Genomic DNA, 14,956 nt, shown 5'->3' on the forward strand with positions numbered 1-14,956 from the left:
GTGATTTGTAGCTGAGCTCCTCAACTCAACTACTCCATGAGTTTCATGCATAATGCAGCAGCAGTTTTGACTGAAGTCAAACAATCTGCTGACAGAATGTAGTGTCAGGCATCTGGGGAGATGTCTAATTAATTATTATAATTGACATCCACACCAGATGTCTGATATATGACGGTCTCTTTGTTGATAAAAGGTTTTGGTAATTCTGTTTGAACAGCATTTTCAGAACAGTATGTTTTCCATTTAGGTCACAAGGAAGAAAATATGATTTATTTTTTTCAGGAAATTGAATTCTGTTGAATAGCAGCATTCTGTCGTCTTGCCTTCCAACTTCTAACCAGCCTTGAAAACGCATGGGATGAGGGATGCAATGGAAAAGCATTCATCACCACAGTGTTGACCACTGATCACAAGCACTTAGCTGGGAAGTGCAGGATCTGCCATCATCCTTTATTCGCTACAGTCACAAAGAAGAGTAGCTGACCTGACATCTGTAAAAAAATAATAATAATAAAAAAGTGAAAACCTCAATCGAAGAGCCACTCTCAAATGGAAAGCTGGTATGTTAGGTTATCAAAGAAGGTCAACAGCTCTTGAGTTCTTTCAAGTCATTATAATACTTCCAGAGCACCTCATATTGAGAAGGGACAAAGCACACTGTAACCTGAACCTTTCGGCCCCAAATTCAAACCAACTTTCAGCCCAGAAACTTTTAGTAGTAAGAAATAGCTTGCCTAGCTTTCTGCCTTGGTAACCCACATTCTTCTGCATATCTTTAATTTTCTTTTTGGCTTGGACCTGCTGAGAAAAGGTCTTCTTATGGCAAGGACACTCTGGATAGAAGCAGGAAGTACAAATCCCTCAGAAAATCCAGTTTTATGAGCTTTCCAGAGTATCTGATGGATCTCAGAAGCTCCATTGCAGAAAATTAGCACCTTGCCTTAGGACATGGTTATGCCAACCAGATCTCTGAACTGTTTGAGGTTCATCCACTGCTAATTAACATACTTCAGTAACAGAAACTTATCTTTTGCACATGATTTCTTCTGCCATACCAGACAATCGGTGATGCTCAGATGATCCTCATGCTTCATGAGTTGGTAGGACCACCTCCAGCCATCCCCAGAAGCTGTCTTGGGCTCAGACAAGAGGTGACCTTAAAGAAAGCAGAGAGAGCCCCTACTTCTTCCCATCACTTTAAACTGCTTTGTTTTCTTACAGCCTTATAATAGGTCTATGTGATTGGGGGGGGGGGGGGGCGGGGGGGGGAGTTAAAAAAGTTCTGCCTGTGCTTATTCCAGGTGTGAGTCAGCTCTGATGCAGAAGTTGCAGGTTCTCAGGCTAACATGGACCTGCACTTGGGCCAATAAGCACTACTCAGTTTTTAATCCATATTAACTAAAGTTTGGTGATCTGGTTGCCTACTTCAATGTAAAGCTTCTTTAAAAAATAAGGCAGTTCACACCCGCACCGATTATTGCTTGCCCAATTCTGGGCACACCAATTATTGACAAAATTTTTGAATCCATCTGGTGGATTTGACCTAAGCTTGGTGTGAGAGCAAGGCATAGTCCGATGAGTGCTTGCAATACATTTGGAGCCATTTAAGAAGTTACCTGCTCTCAGCCCCAAATTGCAGCTGCCTAAGCTGGGACATTGTCTCCGACTCATCCCTTTGGTGCAAAGTATGACAGATTGACTTAAATTGCCTGTTAAAGTTCCCTGTCTAGAAGTAACCAAATATGCTGCAGATATTTCAAGGTATTTTGATGCTCAAAGAAGCAGATGGGCTCTAGTCATCATCTCAAAGTCTGCAAGTGCTAATTTGCATCCTAGAGTCCCAATTTCCTTTCCAGATGTGGCTGGCAGATGCAGGGGTATGCAGGCATCTGACCTCACATAGACACCTGAACAAGAAACGATTTAGTCGGAATTCAGGCACTTGGTATGGGGCTTCATTTTACCTTATTTCAATCATCTGGAATTTAAATGTCTTTTCTTAGCGATTTGTGGAGGGTCCCTTTACAGCTACTGAAGAGAGATTTATAGTTATTATGCTGTACAGTTATATATGTTGTCCCCTATTCTGCATAAGAGTTAAGTGCCTTGATAGTTTTGCATGTCTGTCCCTAAGGGTTTGCGTCTGTTCTGGAAATAGCACACAGGCATCTATGTTACCTAGACTTGTGTATGTGTTTTCTGAGGGGCCAAACTAGACCAAAGCTTAACATGAGAACAAAGCCCTAACATTAAACCAAAGCAAGAATTCATATCCTCCCCCCCAGCATGAAGATGCTGAATTTCGAGTTGAAACAGCACCTTTATGCTGAGTTACTGGCATTGCCTTTGTTGTTTTACGGATACCCTTACTTCCTTAACAGAATAAAGGAAGGTGAAGTGCTTGCATGGAGATGTATTCACTTCTGTTCTGTTGGTAGTGACTTGAAACCTTTCACTCCTGTGATGTTAATGTCACTTTTAATATTGCAAATTTGCTAAGATGCCAAGCAAACAGCATTTAAATAATGTCTTTACAGGACCAGTGTGTGCATGAGTTTTTGGGCGAGGATGGCTGTGGCTTTTTTACCAGCATCCTTGCAAAGCATGTAGTCTGCAGCCTCTTGCTTTAATTTCTGATATAAATGTAAATGGTAATTTTAACATTTAGATACTAACTTGATTTCATCTGATTTTGGCAAGACACGTGCCATGTATTTTACAATTTAAAAATCAGGTTTGAAAATGTCAGCTTTCATGAGCAGGCGGGCTGTGTCATTTACAGCACACCGAAGGCATGCGGCAGATAAGGCAAAGCGGGGCTAAGGAGGCATTTAGAGATTATTTGCATCAGAGAAGGCTCTGAGAGGGTGTCCCGATCCAATGTCGGGGGAGGTTTCCATACGATCCCCAGAGCGAGAGTAAGACACAAACGAGGCCAAATGCCGTATACCCAAAACAGGTTTTTATTATTAAAGAAGTGAACAGGGGTACGATAGGACAGGATGGAAGGAAAAGGCAGAAATAAAGCAAGGATGCGGGATAGGGCTGCAATAATAGTCACCCCCATGGATCCAGCGACGTCCCGTTGGTCCTCAGTCGTCAGTTCTTCGGTGGTGGGCGCACACGGATCTGGCTTCGATGGTAGATGCACACTGAGAAAATTTTCTGCTGCCTTTTTAAGTCCATCGTATCCATTGATTAGCACATCTGCTCACCTTTAGGTTTTTTTTCTCTGGTCCCACAGGTTTTGTTGCACCTGGCTTCAGGGCAGGAACGTTTGCCTCTTGTCAGTTCATTAGCCATGCAGGCACGGGGTCTGGCCTACACAATAGAGCCACAAAGGGCTACAGGATGGGGCCAGCTCAGCACACCTCTGCCCCTTTGAGGCTTGTCTAAAGAGTCCGGACAATGCAACCGCAAGAATAGGGGGGTGCAGCCTTCAGTAAACCCCAGCTTCTGTGGGCGACATCCCCCAGACCAATTCACAGGCCGCAGCAGCTTCTCTTGGAGGTTTGCACAGACACAAGCAAGCTTTGACACACTCATAGGACATTTCAGTCTCTCACAGAGGGAATGGCTAAACTATAGGGAAACTAACTGCCTTAATATGAATATCTAAATTAAATGCTGTTAAACGGCTTCCGACACCACAACTGAACTGCACCTTGGCTGGGTCCCGGGCAACAGGGATGATGGAGAGCCGGTAGCAGCAGCAAACCAAATTGGAGAGGAAGGGTTCACTCTGGAGAGGCTGAGAGAAAACAGCAATCATGGCAGTTAGCAAAATCATAAATAAGGCCTCCAATTTTTGTGAGAGAAATGGTCACAGCTGAGCAAATGCCTAGCAATGGGCTGTCTGGTGTGAATGATGGGTAGAGAGAAGAACAAGGCTAGAGGAGGTTTCATGAGCAAAGTAAATACATAAAAGCAACCACTTAGCAGGAGAGCTGCGATGAGTGGGATATTTGGAGGCGGTTCTAGGAACACATGCCCCTTGGCAGGGAGAGGCTTTCTCTGCTTGTAACAAGCCCATGGAATTACACAGATTCAGGGAGGATAAAACCTTCTGGGTCAACTTTTGTAAGTTATTTTGGCCAAAAAATAGGAATAAATTTTAAAAAAGAGAGCTTTTACCCTGACATTTTCAAACTGGAACATTTTGACTGCTTAAAAAATCAGTGTTTTCATTTCAAAATGGACTTAGATGTTTGAAGAGTAAAAATAATCGCACAATTTAATCTGAAATGAAGAGGGGTTTTTGCACCAGGCAAATGCTGACAGTCAGCTTTAACGTTTGTGAAGCTTGGAGAGTGGCTGAGGGCTGGAGGAGGTGTTGATTCATACACAGGAAATGGCTATTTATAATAAGACCAAGAATTAACTGGTTTTGCCCCCTGAAATTTTGCCACAGAATATTGTGGGTTTCGAAGGCAAGTGGACAGATGAATGGGGAATGGATCCATGAAGGGCTATTAAGTACAAAAACATCAGTAGGCAACTGCAAGCTGGAAATGCTTGGGGAAATAACAAAGTACTCACCCTGTTCTTATACACGTCTCTTGGTGTCCGCATTAACCGCTTTGCAGATAGAAACCTGGGTTACCTATACCTTTGGTCCTACCCATAATGGCTGCTCTTGTGTGTCATAAACTAAACCCAAAAATGCTCTTGTTTTATTCTTTTATTTCCAAGCCCAAATTGAGTCGTGAACTGAGTCATTTCTGCTGCAATTCCAGCTCCTGCCACGACCAGACTTAGTTCCCACTGACCTCGCTCCTTAGCCTCACTGCTCCTTCAAAGTTTCATCTCTTACAGTAAGATTTATACAAGTAATTCAGTTTTTCTTCCTCTCACAGCACTGCTGCTATGATGAGTTATGGGCCATTGCTGGTAGGTGCAGGTGCCACCCGTGACAGACCCATGACTCAGCAGCCTTTGGGGAGCAGCACCACACTACAGCTACTGGTGGAGGTGAAATCTTCAAACAAGGGGCTCATATTTCAGAACTGCTGATTTTTGATCCAGCCAGGCTAATTTCCAAGTCCCACTGTTAACTTTTTCCCCAAACTCTCCCTAATCTGTCATCTTCATCTTGTAATGAAATGGTGAATTCATTAGTTCGGCAGCCGAATAAGGCACGCAGGAGAACAAATACATTTCAGAGGAAATTAAATATATTTTCTAGGGTTATTGACAAGATACACAAAAACCTCTTTTACAACAAGATAAACTTGCTGTTTGACCTAAAACATCATGCTCTGATCTGCAGATAGCTCCCCTAGCCCTTTCGCTTAAACTCTCTTTTTTCACTCACAATGTACGACATTCTTTCAGCAAATACTGTCTTTTACCTAAAAGATCAAAGGACCCCACTTCGAAAAATCTGGAATAAATCATCCTCTCATGCAGTGACAGGCAGGCTGAAGAGCTGCTCCCCAGAGCCCTGGAGTTGCACTGAGCCTCCCTGTGATCAAACCAGAGCGCCGTGGCTCTGCCTGCTCTGCCTGCACCTCCTCTGCCTGCACTTCACCTCCCAGCACATTGCTCTGCTCATCGGTGCATGCAAACAGATAAACCGCCAGCTGAGATTCAGCATGTTGTCTAAAATTGTTATCTCTCTGTCCTCCTAGTCCCCAGGACCTCATTTGCTGATGACAATACTTTAATGAAAAGCCGTACTCATCCTTTTGTTAAGATGAAAGAAATGACAAACCCTATTGTATTCTGCAGCAGCACTGGTGTGGTCGGGTGGAAGAAGGGGTGGCAAGCATTAGCCTCTGAACACAGGTGGCTTCTTATTCTCCTGCCCTTGTACCAGATTCTTCAATGAAACACTGGAAGGGAGTTTTGATAAGCTGTTGTGGCCACAACGGAGGACAGATGTCATGACATGGTCTTTAAGTAGAGGTAACTGTTGGACTTATGTAGTGTGTAGCTCTCACTGTGATTCATGTGGGTGAGGGGAGAAATTCCTCTTAAAAACAGGCCAGGGTTATTTCTTACCCTGGTCTCATGCAGAAGTGAGTGCACAGCCCCACTGGTGTTATTTCATACTGTCTTCATTCCACCATCGTGGGGTGGGGGTTTCAGCCCACCGCCTGTAGCTGCAGGACTTGCCTGAGACTCTCACTGATACGTTGACCTTTTTTGCAAGCCTGCTTGCTCATACAGATCCACAGTGATGTGAATATCTCAGAGCTCTGGTTTGGGGTTTCCCTGCTAGGAGGATCGTCATGGTTCAAGCCCTTCTCCCCTTGCAGTCAAGTCCTAGTGATGTTCTAGCTTAGACTGATGGCCATGTTGACTCTGCAGTGAATGAGGCAACACAAAGTGGCTTATAATATTTTTATTTCCTTTGCCTGACAATTTCTTAGTTTCAGACCCTTCCAGGACATCGGGCATAGAAACCCAGGTATAGTTCATAGCACAGTTCCTCCCTGTGCTTCTCCAGCACCAAAGGATTTCACAGAACAAGTCTGTTTGATGAGGCAATTCCACTCCTCCAAGGGAGGAAATCTATCCCACCCTAGAGAGGCTCAGCCTTAAATAGGATGCAATTAGGTATAGCAGTTGTGCTGCCCTTGGTCCCAAAAATGGAATTCGCCCTTAGTAGGGTGTAGGACCAGTCAAAACTACATTTTGAAGGAAAATTTATGTTTTCAACAGAACTGGATTTTTCAAATGACCAGCCACCTCTAGCAGACAACGTTACTATTACATCAGAAACGCCAACTAATTTTCTGCCAGGAGCACGTACATTATTACTCAGAGGAGTGTGTGGTGGCTTGTGTGGATTGCAGAGCAGGTCCTCTGGGACCCACCACCCCAGAGCTCCTCCAGTGCTCTTCTGGCCCCTGCATGGGGAAGGGGACCATGTCATGTCTTGGACCACCACAGCCACCCAACTTGGACAGGAAAACAGCAACCTGCAGCACAGGGACTGTACCTCCCAGTGCAAATTACTTGGTTTCCCTAGCAGAATCTCAGATAGACATATATTCAAATACTTGAACACAATATAAAAATTCTCTCATAAGTTAAATAAAAGGAGGGGACTAGTTTTAGCTAGCCATAAGGAGAACTTTGAGCAAGAAATCACAAAATCCAGCACATGTAACAGTGCAAATAGATATCTTATATGTATAAAAAGATATAATAATTATATAGTTGATATTGTACATGTAATAATATTCATGTATAAAAGTCAATATTATACATGTAATAATATAAATATATTTAGATAACAAACCATATATACAGTAATATAAATCAATATATTTTATTATATGGGGCAGAGAGCCAGGATTTCTGAGACACCTATGCATCACTCCTCATCCTTCCAGAGCAGGGATGACCATAGGCCACAGCCACGTCAGCCAATCCCTGTGCTGGATTTGCTCTGAGTGCCTCCAGCCTGTTAGAAGGAAGACACACCGACACGTGTGCAAACACACATCCACACACTGTTCTCTCTGCTGGGAGCCCTGCTGGCGAGAGCCTGCTCTGCCGAGCCCGTCTGTCTCCCACGCAGGCGAGCCTTGCAGGCAAGAGGAGGACAGGGGTCCACAGAGTGTGCAGGGAGGTGGGAGCCTTGGAGAGGTGGCCTTGGGCAACCCTGTGCCCCTGGACACAGTGCGCCTTGGCAACGCCCTTGGCAACGTGGCCTGTGTACCCACAGAGAGGTTCTGAGCACCCAGGCCCCTCCCAGCCCCCACTGAGCCATTTATGATGTCAGCGCACGGCCCCCAGTACAAGGGGTTCTGGCACAGGCCCTGCACACACAGTACCTGGTGGTGCTGCCAGTGCTGTGCCAGTGGGCTGGTGCTGGTGGCACTGGTGGAGCTGGTGCTGCCAGTGGAGCTGGTGCTGCTGGTGCAGGTGCTGGTGGAGCTGGTGCTGGTGGTGCCGGTTCTGCCATCGCTGCTGGTGGTGGCTCAGCCCGCAGGCAGCTGCCCGTGCCCTGCCACTCCTTGGGGTTGGCTCCTCTGTTGGCAGCCGGCACCCGGCAGTGCCCACTAAGTCCTGCCTGGCAGCGCCCCCCAGGGAGAGGCAAGGGGAGGCGGTTCAGTGCCCATCCCCGCCGGGCCATGAAGAGGATCTGGCGGTGGCTGTGCAGGAGGGCCAGGAGCAGGGGGGCAGGGGAGGGTCCCGAGTCCTGCAGGAGCAGCGGTGGCCATGAGCTCCAGCCGGAGGGCCGGGACGAGCTGCACCGTGCAGCCACCACTGGCAACTTGGCCCCAGCGCGGCCGCTGGTGGAGGAGCGCGACACCCACTGCCGGGACAAGGCCGACAGGTAACGGGGTGCAGGCAGGCGGGCGCTGCCTGGGAAGCTCCGGGGCTCTTTTCCTCCCCTGGGGCTTAGCTTTGTTCCTGTGGGTGTTTGTCCTCGAGGGAGGTCACTACGGAAAGGGCGGGCAACAACAGGCCCTTCTCCTTGCCATGAGCTGTGCCTACGACTGGCTCTGCTCTTTGTCTCTCCAGGCGCAGGCGCAGTGGCAGCGCGCGGCCTGTGGACCCCAGCAAGCGGGAAAACAAGGGACAAGCTGCTCCAGGCCAAGCCAAAGGGGTGTCAGCATCCAGCGCTCCCCGTGGGGCAGCAGCTGCTGCAGCGAGGCGGCGTGCACCCGCCCTGCGGAGAGCAGGTAGGACTCTCCGGTGTGGAGGAGGGATGGGGAGAAGGCCTGTCGCCTGCCCTTCTGGCGGCTTGCCGTGGAGACGGGCCGTTTGGAAAGGATGATGTGGTGTGGCTGATGATCCAGGAAAAAAATGCACTGCCAGGCCTTGTCCCTGGAAAGCAGAATTCCCGAGACGCTCATTCCTTCGGGGCTCGTTTCTGATCACCTTGAGCCATCCCGTCATCCCCCTGGCACACGGAAAAGGCGTGTGCGCTAGAGGAGACGAATTCCCCCGCAGGAGAAGAGACGTGTCTGGAATCTGCATTTTGACAAGTCCCCCTGGGTTTGGGGTGTGTGGCTGTGCTAGGATTGTCTCTGCAAGCACGATGATTGGGAAAGCACTGTAGGCATCAAGGAGCTGCGTTAGCTCACTCTGGTTTCAAAAACGTGTGTTTTTAATGTAGATGAGCCTGCCGCCTGCTTGGAGTCGGCCGTCCGTACGTCGTCATCAGATGAAGAAGGCGTCAAGGAGAGCAAGAGCTTTGGGCAGGAGGTATGCCAAACCAAAGATTTTCAATTCGAGTCCTCCTTTTAGGATTACGTTCCATGCTAATGCAAAGCAAGACTTTTCCATGAATAATGTCTAAGGCAGAGTTATTGAAAACTCTTTGATAATCTGCTGTCAAGCTGCTGGCAGTCCTCGCCTGGTTGTATGAAATGCTGCTGCTACCTCCTGGTTTGAGCTGATTTCCTAAGTGCTGTCCATTTGTGTTCTTCAACTTTGAACAGGCAGAAGATGTCAGAGCCCGAATACCGACGGTGGGGTCAGATTCATCCCCTTCCCACCTGAGCCCTGGGAGACATGAGCCATCTGAAAGGGTCGATGGGCAGGTGTTTCAGAGAGAATGTCACCAATGCCTTCGAGTGCAAGAAAAGCTCCATGAGGACATCGCTGAGATGCGAGAAGGAGACAAGAGCTTGTCTCGGCAGCTGAGCAAAGCCGAAAGAAAAGCTGATGGGCTGGAAAAGGAAGTGGAGCAACTGAAAAGTGCCCTCTTGGAAAAGACATCGGCTTTAGACTGGACGGAAAGAGAATTACAAAAGGCCAAGAGGCAGACACTGGACTGGTGTGGTGTATGCCTTCTTAAAGATCAGAAGAGAGCAGATGCCACCAAGAAGGCAGAAGAGCTGCAGCAACAAGTGGCCCAGCTCCAAAGTGAAAACTTTTTGCTGCGTCAGCAGCTGGGAGACGCGCAGAACAACAACTGCCTGGAACAAATGGTGAGTGGTGGTGCCTCTACATGCGAGGCCGACAAGGTAGAAAAAGAGGTGAGGTGAGCGCTGACCAAGACTGACTTAAAGGAGAGCAGTTCCCAAGGCTGTCTGGCGCGTCTAAAAGTCAGCAGGTGTACGGTCCGTGCGCGGGAGTCCTTCGCTCGGCTTGGTTCTGTTTTGCGCTGGGTTTGTTGGAATCGCGGAAGGTTCTGACAAGCCTTGAGATGTTTATAGACACACACGTACGTAGAAACGCTGAGGCCCGCGTTGGGTTTTGTTTGTGGAGCAGAACAATGGCGGGAAGGATGATACACAGAGCTGGCTCTAGGAAGCCTTGGCTCGGGTCGCTGGAGAAAGGGCTGCAGTCCAACGACAGCTCCCGCGTTGGCATCCCGTTAGATTTTAGCATTGACTTAAGGAACAAGCCAAACCCCACAAAGGCACAGTGTCGGCATCTTCCGAGGAGAATGTGCTGGGAGACAGAAATCTTCCCCAGGAGATGACATTTCTGTAGTTGTCTTCACTCGCCAGGGGTGGCTGGAGACCATCAGCTGTGCAGATGCCCTCTTCTGCCCGTGGATGCGATGGCTTTGCTTTGCGATGCACTTAGAAAAGTGATCTCGGCCTGTGAACTAGTAACTGAAAGTCAACATACAGACTTGGGCTTCTTTTAATTTGTACTCCTGTGCCGTTGTTTCCCTAGAGAACAGAGGCACGGCTGCAAGGAGAGCTCGCTGATGCTGTCAGAAAGCAGCACACAGCAGAAACTGCACTGAGCGCTTCGATGCACCAGTGCAATCGCCTGAAGGCAGAGAACTCCCGCTTGCAGGAGGACCTGGACAAGGCTAAGGCCAAGGTATGCAAAGGCTGTCAACATGTTCGTGTCTTTGAAGCTGTTCTTTTCCTTCAGCAGACAATATTCTGGGAACAAATACAGGAGAGATTTGTCTGCGCACGTCACGAGCGTCAGACTAGAGGGTGCTTTTAGCTCCTTTCTCCTGCCCTCTCGCCTTGCAAAGCTGATCCGCCTCTTCAGGGGGCTTGTTTTGAGGCTGAGGGGCAAAGCAGTGGCTTGGGGGCAGCATCCGGGTGGGGAAGAACAAAGCAGCTGTGCTCTTCCGTCTCGCTTCTGTTCCCACACTGTCCAAAAGTTGTGGCCGTGAGATGAAACCACAAGCCACGTGCCCCCGAATGTCTCTGGCCTTGGTTGTTTTCCCTGCAAGGTTTCCCCTCTGTCGATCTCTGCACAAAGATGGTGTCTAGTTCCCTGGCAGTGGTGGTTGGGGGCAAGGAAAGTGACCTTGGTTTGCCGTTGTCTCATAAGCCAGGCTTCGCCCTCCCTCTAAGGAAGGCCTTGAAGCTCTTGTCCCTCCCCCCGCACTGTCCTCCCCAGCCATTAGCACAGGGGTGTGCGTGGGAGAAGGAACGGGGCACCGTGGTGGAAGCCAAATGAAAGGCAGCGACCGCGGTGAAATGCCAAAGAGCATCTCCAGAGGCACGGACGTGCTATGATGCTGCAGGAGGAGTGGAGCGCCTTTGCCACGGAGCCTTTCTGGAAAGGAGGGATGGGTGGAAGCTGGAGCAGTCTTGTTGGCAAGGGCTTGAAAGGCACACTTACTTTCAGAAATCCAAGCGCCTTTTCCCTGGGTTGAAATACAAACTCAGGGCACTGACAGCCATGATCTCGATGCATCCGTTGGATGGAGTTTCACCGAGATTTGAGACCCCTCTGCTCAAGGCAGATTGTTTTTCCCCACATACAGGCGTGCGAACTCTCCGCAGAGCTGGAGCTGCAGTCCCAAATATCTCTGAAGCTCGAAGCTCTAAATAAGGAGATGGGACAGATGGTGACAAGTCTGTCAGCTCGCTTGGCGACTCCTGGCGCGGGTCACACCACAACAGCGCCGGAAGAGAAGCAATATCTGAGTCTACTCTTGGAGGTCAGTTCATGTTCCATTTGTATCTGTGGTCGGCGTTGCGTCCATCTGTGGTTGCGGTCACGACTTTTAGGTGTTTTGTCTTGGGCACATGGTTCTCTTTGTTAGTGCTGTGGGTTTGGCTTTCCCGTAGGGAAGCCGGGGAGCTGCAAAAGGCTGCGCCAGAGTCTGTGTGTCGTGTGTCGTGGCACCAGTGCGCGTGAAAAACACGCAGCCGTTTTGCTGCTCCTCGTGCAGACAGCGTTTAGGCTGTTTAAGAGCTTTTCTGTAAAAGTGGCGGAAAGAGCAGGTTTGTTGAGAGGGGTGGGCATTGTCTTTGTCTTCCTGTTTCTTGAAGTTGCATCTTCTCTTGTAGGTACAGGCAGCCGCTGAAGCCAGAGTAGAAGAGATCAACACCGCTGTCGCCTCTTGGAGGAACGAGCTGGAGCAGATCATTAGAGCTCAGGCTCTCGAGCTGGAGAGAGCAAAGGACAAGCAGGAGTCGACCGCCCTGCTCCTGGCCTGTGCACAGGCAGAATTAAAGAGCTCCGACAAGCGTTTCTGGGTGATGGAGGACATTGCAAGAGTTCTCAGAAACAAATTAAATAAGTAAGTCCCAACGTTTTCTTTTTTTCCCCACGTAACACAATAGGACCCTTTTCATCGCGGCTTTCCCAACCCACGTCCCTTTCTTGGATCTGGTCAGCATGATGTGCGCACTTCTCCAGAGCCCACCTTGGGCTCTCCCATGGCAGAGGCCTGGTTTTGTTGCTCTTGACGGACCCTGAAGTAACCAAGCTGACCAGGCCTGTCTGGAGGGTGTTCTAGTTAGTTTTCTTTCAACAGTTTTCTGTAGCCACCTCCTCTTCCTGCACGTGCGGTGCAAAAGAGGAGCTCCCTTCCCCTTCTGCTGTTACCCTCCAGCTGAGGAGAGACACATGGGAAAAGGCAGAGGGGACAGAAGAGGAGCCTGTGAGGCAAAAATAATCTATTTGCTGTCCGTTATAACGGTGCACCTTCAGTGTGTGTTTACCGTGGGAGGAGGGAAAGAGCCCGGAGTCCTTACTACCTTCTGGGAAAGGTCTGACAAAGACCTAACACAGACTGCTTGGAAGCCCGAGCAGCAGCACGTGTGGGTGGCTCGGAAGCCTGTGTTCCTCAGCCCAGCAGTGCAGTGTCACACCTGGGGAACCACTTGGTGCCACTATGAGCAACAGTCGTTCTTGCACGCTCCTGCATTTCTCACAGGGCTAATGAGAGGCTAGCAGAAGCCAGGAGGAGCAACGGCGACACTGCAGTCAGAAAGCGGAGTGTGAGCAAGACCAGGGGACCGAGCGTAAACCCATCGGGCTCAGGTAAGCGGCTCCAGATGTGATTCTTCAGTGCTCAGGTGGGTTAGGGATTACGGTTGGGTTTTGCCTGGGATACTGAAAGAGCGGAAGCCTTTTCCATGTAATTCCTGGTCACGTGGAACCAGGAGAGAGAAGTTGCTTGCTTATCCCGCAGAGCATGAAGCAGGTCTTGTTAGGTGGAAACCCAAAACAGGGAGCGGGCTCTCCAGAGAAGAATTTCATAACAATGGTTCGTGGAAAATCTTATTTCCTCCGTTGCGTGTGTCCCTTTCATTCTTTCTGGTTTCCTCTGGTGGCCTTAAATCTCTCCAGACCTTCACAGCGTCCTGTCGCAGTTGATAGTTGTCCATTGACTTTGTGGGCTCGCCCTGCTGTAGAACTAACATTGGATCTTGCTTTTTCTCTCCCAGCCACCAGTGAACGTCAAACCAGATCTGGTGGGGATTGTCCCCCGACATCTGCTCTTCCGCCAAACGTCAGCGAAGCCTGGGATATCCCTTCTGGGGCAGCACCGCCCGATAGCGACATGTTGAAGGAGAGTTATTAAAGTGGTAGAAAACACTCAGGAAAGTTGGTGAAAATTCTTTGTCTACCTGGTTCTGGAGAGGACCTGAAATCTCTCTTCATTGCTTTAGGACTTCTCCTAGTAATGTCGTCACTACCTACTTGAAAAACCAGGAGAGGGTAGTACACACACCAGCCCGTGGGCCAGTGCCAGCGCCGGGTAGCCCAGGCACAGCCCCGCCATGGCACCGGCACGCTGCTGCGAACGGATAGTCACCTTTAGGGTTTGCCCACCCCAAAACACCCGCCCCAGGGGAGCGGAGGCACCCATGGGTGCCATCCCCACCATAATGGGGGGCTCCCGGGGTGCCAACGCCTGGGAAAAGGGTGTCACCGTGTCCAAGATGGGCTCACCCAGTGTCCGGTGTCCGCCCAGCACCATGGGCGCCAGCGGCGTGGCACGGGGCCACCGAGCAGGGCTGAGCTCTCCCCCGCGCCGGCCTCGCATGCACCCAGCACCCGGCGGGATTTGGGGACCTGGAGGAGATGTGGGGGGGTGTCAGGGTGCGGCATGGGACACCTCAATTTATCCCCCAGTGGGGTCCCGATTCGGAGCGTGCCGTTCCCTCCACTTTCTGGATCGCTTTGCCGAAGGGCCAGAGGAAATACCCGGCCAGGTCCCAGCAGAGCCGCCCTGCGGGGACACGAGCATCAGCTCTGTTGGGGACACACATGTCCCCTCCAGGGCCACCCTGCAGAGACCCGGGAGACCCCAGCACCCATCAGAGCAATCGTTTTGGGCTCAGCCAGCCCTTCGTGGGGGTGCCAAATGCAGGACTCGCCATAAGGAGCCCCCACAACGGTGACAAAGACCACGGCTGCCACGAGGACATAGAGGAGCGAGAGCCACCAGCCGAAGAGCAGCAGGTAGAGGACATTCCCACACGTCACCATGGACCCTGGGGGAGGGGAAGCACCGGATGGGACCCTTGTCACCTGCAACGGCCCAAATCCATGCCGTCACCGCACAGGGTTGTCCCCAAGGCCAGCCACCTCCGGAGCCCCGGATGACGTTGAGGTCAGAGTAGAGCTCCTTGACGATCTCTGATCGGTCCTCCCAGGGCCGCGCTGTCACGTGGCTCTTCCATTTCTTGAAGCCAAACTGCAGAGATTTTTAAAATTTTTTTTTTTTAGAGGGTGGCGGGAAGAAAAAGAAAACGTATTACAGCCATCCAGGAGCACCTGTGGGTGCCCCCACCCATGCCACAGCCACCCACATTATAGTTGTTGGAGA

At 50.0% G+C, this 14,956-nt stretch overlaps 1 protein-coding gene across 1 annotated transcript; it reads left to right on the top strand.

The window, feature by feature from the left end:
- Positions 1-7,303: 7,303 nt before the first annotated feature.
- On the top strand, positions 7,304-13,728 carry LOC141952621 (uncharacterized). Its single transcript, XM_074890291.1, has 9 exons — positions 7,304-8,293; positions 8,482-8,642; positions 9,080-9,168; positions 9,405-9,896; positions 10,594-10,746; positions 11,654-11,830; positions 12,183-12,415; positions 13,055-13,161; positions 13,569-13,728. Exons 1-9 carry the CDS (start codon positions 8,088-8,090, stop codon positions 13,703-13,705), a joined length of 1,755 nt encoding a protein of 584 aa, XP_074746392.1. The 5' UTR covers positions 7,304-8,087; the 3' UTR covers positions 13,706-13,728.
- Positions 13,729-14,956: the final 1,228 nt, after the last annotated feature.

The sequence above is a fragment of the Strix uralensis genome, chromosome 20, assembly GCF_047716275.1.
Source record: "Strix uralensis isolate ZFMK-TIS-50842 chromosome 20, bStrUra1, whole genome shotgun sequence".
NCBI classification, from domain to species: domain Eukaryota; kingdom Metazoa; phylum Chordata; class Aves; order Strigiformes; family Strigidae; genus Strix; species Strix uralensis.

What these genes read in the sequence shown, in the direction of transcription:
- LOC141952621 (XM_074890291.1), top strand. Translation starts at nt 8,088, where the DNA reads ATGAAGAGGATCTGGCGGTGGCTGTGCAGGAGGGCCAGGAGCAGGGGG. An exon ending in GCAAGAGCTTTGGGCAGGAG is followed by an intron (nt 9,169 to 9,404) that starts GTATGCCAAACC and finishes AACTTTGAACAG; the next exon opens with GCAGAAGATGTCAGAGCCCG. An exon ending in CGTAAACCCATCGGGCTCAG is followed by an intron (nt 13,162 to 13,568) that starts GTAAGCGGCTCC and finishes TTTCTCTCCCAG; the next exon opens with CCACCAGTGAACGTCAAACC.